Genomic DNA, 5,681 nt, shown 5'->3' with positions numbered 1-5,681 from the left:
GGGGGAGGAGGTCTCCTCTTTAATGGAAAAATCTGTGAAATAATGTCTTCAAGCAAGAAAAAAAATGTGGTGTTCTCAGGTGAGCTCAAAATGAAGAGGTACCACTTTGTGTGTCTCCATTTTAATTTAAAACCAGGGTGGTTTTTTTTCTATGTAAAGGAGTTTTAGCTGCTTTAACAGCTAGCAAGAAAAGAATTAAAATCTTTGCAAAGTGTTAGCAAGAAAATGCACTTCATTAGCTCAGTGGGACAGAAGACGTTACTTAAATTTTAACTACGGCTTAATGGTTGGTTTCACTGATTTCCTCTTACAACGTTTTAAAGCTAAAATTGTCTGTCCAAGTGGGTGATCACTTGGATGTGAGTGAGAGCAGAAGGAGGTCGTAAACCAGCAGCAAATGTGCATAAGAACAGCACCATTGTGGAGAAGTTGACAGCAGGCTATAACTTGAAAGAAATAAAATATAACCACCACTTGCTAGTAAGTTGGGCCTTGCACTTCTTACGGAATTAGACAGAAGAAAGAAAAAGTACTGGGGTTTTTTTGACAGAAGTGTCATCTGGTTTTTACAGCGAGAGCCAGATTGTGGGATTTTTGGGTACTAACTGCTTTGATGTGTGATCTGCACTTGTTCAGGACTTGGTTTCCAAAGTGCAGTGTGTTTTGTGTGGCTGTAGTTTTGGTGATGTCAGACTTAAGACAGTGGGATCAGATTTATTCCCCCAGACACACAGAGGTACTTCAGAAAAATTAGAGATTATTTCCACTGTATCTGCTCTTAGTGTTCAGTGTTTATGATACTAATTCACAAATCTTTAAAGAAGAGCAGGTGCACTTGAAAATGTAGATATTTATCTCTCTGCCTCTATTTGTGTATCTATAACATGGATTTCATCTTTTGACACTTGATCAGAACAATTTACACTCTGAATCTTGCACCCTAGAGGACGTTTTCTAATTGTTCTGAACTACAGACAAGTCAATTTAGGAACTGGTAGTGTAGGTAATAAATCCTATTGTGTTACATTTTTATTTCTCCCATTAAAAAAAAAGCAAACAAGTGGAGTTCATAGCAAATAGGGCCATGAAGATACTCATGTGCTAGATGAGAATTCTTAAATGTATTCAGTGGTCATAAGAACTTGGACCTACAGGTGACATCAGTGGGAACTGTGCTTTTGGAAATGCACCCAAAGATTATCTTCAATCATGAAAGCCAGGTCTGTGAAGGGAATTGAGGGTGGGATTGCTTAACCCTGGTCCAGAATGAATATTGTAGTCCTGCAGTTCTGTGAGGGCTTCCCAGTTTTCCATATCTTTTTCAAATTACAATTTCAAGATCTAGCTTGGCAGCTAGTTCCTTGAAGGTTCTAGGGTACTGGTTACCCAGTTTTAACTGATTTTGATCTTGATGCAGAAATCCTTTGTGTTTGCAGTTGGACAGTCGTGGAGAAGGTTTTCTTCAAAAATGCCACAGTCATAACCACAGGTTTTGCTTTTCTTCTCTAGGTCTCTCTCTGCCTGGATCACATTACTTGTGCCGTTTTCAGGATAGACTGATGTGGATATTAGTGCTAGAAAAAGGCTTCACTTACTGTGGTGTTAACATTAAGGTAACTGCATGCTGAGGGCTGACTTAGGAATGCTTGGAAACCATACAGACCTTCTGCTGTTTAACATTTCAACAATGTAACTATTTTACCTGATGTTAGTCAATTTTTTAAGATGTCATTGCTGTATTAACTAGTCTTGCAGTTGACATGCTTAGCAGATGTGATTTTTTTTTTTTTAGTCTCTAACTTGTGATACTACATCTTTAACAAGCTGGCTAATAAGCAGATCTGTATGAGGCAAAGATTGGGTTTTTTTGACATTGATCTGTGTGTAACATTGATTGTAGTGAGTGCTTTGCTGTTTCTGTTGCCTCTAGTGACTATTTGTATTATCTCTAGTTAGATTTATATTTATGTACATTTATATTTATATATTTATAATATATTGTATTTATATAAATATTTCTATTTTTTACAATGAAACATAGACATTAATAAGGTCCCCTCTGAGTCTTCTTTTCTCAACACTAAACAGCCCCATAGAATCATAGGGGTTGGAAGGGACCTCTTCTTATTATCTTTGTTCAGAAAATGTGTGTGGCAAGAAAACAAGTTGCTAGCATTTCAGGATGTGTACTGGTGGAGACTAAACCCAAATTGTTTTCATTTATGCTTTAGGGGCTAGAATTGCAGGAAACATCCTGTCATGCTGCTGAAGCTCACAGAGTGGATGAAATCTTTGAAATGGCTTTTGAGCACCAGGAGCACACAGAGATTGTCTCTCTTAATCACCATTTTGGACACATTTTGACTCCTTGTACTGTTCTACCTGTGCGGCTCTATTCCGATGCCAGAAATGTGTTATCTGGAATAATTGACTCTCATGAGAATTTAAAGCATCTGAAAGATGACTTCATTAAAGTGCTTGTATGGATGCTCGTCCAGTATTGTTATAAAAAATCAAAAACATGGGAAAGCCCAGGCAGTGCTGACAAGAACAAAAAAGGATTATTTCCAGAAAATCAGCATAGTGGTGCAGTGGAAAGATCCAGGCCTCCAAGGGAAGAAGACAGCTTTAGTGTTAATACAATTGAGGACTGGACTGATGACAGTGACATTTTTGATCTTGAACCCAGTAGCAGAATGAAAGACAGAAGAGAACCCGGACAGTTGGGAACTACACCACAAGTACATCTGTCTATTCCAGGATCTGTAGAAACACAAAGCCAAGATGTCCCACAAGAAATGTCACCAGAAGATAAATTATACAGGACTGTTGTCCTTGGACTTCCTGCTGTAGACAAAGGGAGACAGCAAGAAGTTTCACCTCAGGTTGAATTTAGTTGCTCTTACTCAGAGCTATTGAGCATCCCTGAAGAATGGAGAACAGCCCCTGTGCCTTCTTCCAAAGTCAAGGAAATGAGGCAGAGGTTTCCAGAAGAATGGTACCACTTCATTTTGAGCCAACTGGACTTCTTTCATCTGAAAGAAAAGCCTTCTAATTTACTTGAAGACCTTATGAAAGATAAAGCTTTGAAAGACTTGTACATCCATGGAGTGTTGTCCTGTTGTTTTGGCCTGTTTGGGCTGGACAACACGGTGCCTGCCCCCAGCCACGTGTTCAGAGCCTACACTGGTGGCATTCCATGGTCTGCTGGTTTGGACTGGCTCACTGGCAAACCAGAGCTGTTCCAACTTGCATTGAAAGCATTCAGGTAAGGGAAGAATCTTCCCTCAGATCAGAAAAATTAGAGAGTCCTGTGCTTTGAAAGTAAGTATCGCTTCACTAGGAGTAGTTCATGTTAAAAACATATAATTTAAATCTATTTGTAGCTCCTTCCTACACAAATATTGCCTGTAACCCCAGGCAGCAAAGACTGTGAGACAAAGATTCCTTCCTTCTTCCCTTCCCCACAGCAGCTGCCTCCAGCACTGGAAATTCACTGTGCCAAGTGGGGAAAAAAAGGCCCATTTTCATTGTTCCCATAATCTGAGAGAATTGTGATGGGATTAGATGTTGGCAGTTTCCATTACCAGGCAGCAGGAACAGTGTTTGAGGTGAATGAAGGATGTTCAAGCTAATGTGTTTTACATCTGGGTGAGCTGAAAGCATGCCCATACTGACTTGCAGGGACTCTGCTGGCAAGCAGTAACTTTCAGAGTTCCAAGTGCTTGATAACATTTGATGATGCCTTTCTGCCTTTTCTAGCCTTTCTTCTTCCTGCCTTTCCCTGCCACCACTTACCAGGTGGCTTTTTGTGCCTTTCAGATACACTTTTAAACTGATGGTTGACAAAGCAAGCCTGGGTCCAGTTGAGAACTTCACAGAGCTGGTTAACTATCTGGAAGAGTATGAAAACGACTGGTACATTGGACTGGTATCAGATCTTGAGTGGCAGCAAGCAGTTCTTCAGGAAAAGCCATACCTTTTCTCACTGGGCCATGACCCAAACATGGTAAGAAGAGAAATTACTAGTAAGCAAGGTCAAAGTTTGGTTTTGTAATCCACCCCACACCCCCGTTTTAATCTTGTTCCAAAACATGAAGGGTGGGCAGCCAAAGCTTGTTTGTACTAGGCTGACATCACTGTTGTTGAAAATCCCATGACATTGTTCTTCAGATGCAGCAAGGTGTCCTGTGTGTCCTCACAGATGGAAGAACTGAACTGAGGAGACTGGTTTATACTCTCTGTCATTTTTAGAGATGATTGTTTGTAGTATGTAGCCCCAAAGCTTGACCTAGTTCCTTGCAACCAAACTGCTTGGTGAACGTACTGAACGTTTTGGTCTGTTTGTTCTTAAAGGGAATTTACACTGGGCGAGTCCTCACTCTTCAGGAGTTGTTGGTACAAGTGGGAAAACTGAATGATGAAGCTATCCGAGGTCAGTGGGCAAATCTGTCCTGGGAGCTGCTGTACGTGACCAACGACGACGAGGAGCGGTACAGCATCCAGGCACACCCCGTCCTGCTGCGCAACCTGGCCGTGCAAGCTGCAGACCCTCCTCTGGGCTACCCCGTGTATTCCTCTGAGCTCCTGCATCTGCCTTTGTTCTAGAATGTCTGTAGCACTATTTTTATTATTATTTTTTTTGTCTTTTCCATCTGCATGTTGGGAAACGAATGCTCGTGCTACGTTTATACGCTGCAGGTGAGGTTTTGCTCTCGTGTTGGTGTGGCAGGGCCAGACCAGCCCGTGTGATTTGCAAAGAAGTGGTGCTAGCCAGAACCTTCAGCAGGCAGGAAGTTTGGAACTGTTTCCTTGCTGCTGGAACATGTGAGACACCATGGCCTGTGTGGCTGGCAAGCCAGAAGATGCTGAAATTCTCTTCTCCAGTTTAGAGAAGAGCAGCATCATTCTGATCGTTATTTTTAGTGTATTCTATTTTATTTTTTTTCTCGGACAGGTGACTTGCAGTGACAGGTCACAGCTCAATGTAGCACCACCAACCACAGAGTTGGTACCTAAACTGTACATATGACTATTTATATGATTATTTTTTTAAATTCTGGCCATTTTGTATTGGACTGTGTTCGGTTCTAGCATTTGTTATGAGACTTTCACTGATCTTCCTCAGTTTTACTAAGTTATCAGTTATGCTTTAACAAAAGAAGTTGTAAGGAAGATTTTTACCAAAGTCCTTGGTTTGGGGGACAAAGAGAATTTATATAAACAGTATGCATTCTGGCACATTAATAACCTGTGTGACCTACTGATGAAAGGAGTAAACATGTAATTAGAGAAGGAATTTAAGTCCAAATGGATTATTTTTACCCCCTTCTTCCAAAATCCATATATGTTTACATATATATATATTCATAGTTATATGCAACCTAAATCCATGCCACTGACCAGTCTTCCACAAATACTGTGAGAGTTTGCTGATGGGGGGTGAGTGGAAATCCAGCTGCAATTTATTCTTTTTTAACCTTACCACAGGTTAGAAGAGAATTTGGCAACTGGTTTGTAGTATTACAGGTCTCCTTGAAAACAGGGCTGGGTCATCTCTCCAGTGACTTGTTTATCCTGTTTGTTCCCACCCATCGTTAGCACACGAATGTGCTCTCTCTGTAGGTCAGTAGTTTAGTGTCCTTACTGTGGGCAGGTGCCAGGCAGGGTGTAGGTCATTG

General features: G+C 40.9%; 1 protein-coding gene across 1 annotated transcript in view; it reads left to right on the top strand.

Moving 5' to 3' along the window:
* Positions 1 to 4,608, top strand: part of PCNXL4 (pecanex-like 4 (Drosophila)) — an 11,016-nt gene extending 6,408 nt beyond the window's left edge. Inside the window, exons 7-10 of the mRNA XM_010000684.1 lie at positions 1,510 to 1,613; positions 2,232 to 3,268; positions 3,823 to 4,009; positions 4,357 to 4,608. Of these exons, the coding sequence (XP_009998986.1) occupies positions 1,510 to 1,613; positions 2,232 to 3,268; positions 3,823 to 4,009; positions 4,357 to 4,608 (1,580 nt within the window). The remainder of the gene's footprint in view (positions 1 to 1,509; positions 1,614 to 2,231; positions 3,269 to 3,822; positions 4,010 to 4,356) is intronic.
* Positions 4,609 to 5,681: the final 1,073 nt, after the last annotated feature.

The sequence above is a fragment of the Chaetura pelagica genome, unplaced genomic scaffold, assembly GCF_000747805.2.
Source record: "Chaetura pelagica isolate M959 unplaced genomic scaffold, ChaPel_1.0 scaffold36, whole genome shotgun sequence".
Classification (NCBI taxonomy): Eukaryota; Metazoa; Chordata; class Aves; order Apodiformes; family Apodidae; genus Chaetura; species Chaetura pelagica.
This window is presented reverse-complemented; position numbering and strand designations above follow the sequence as displayed.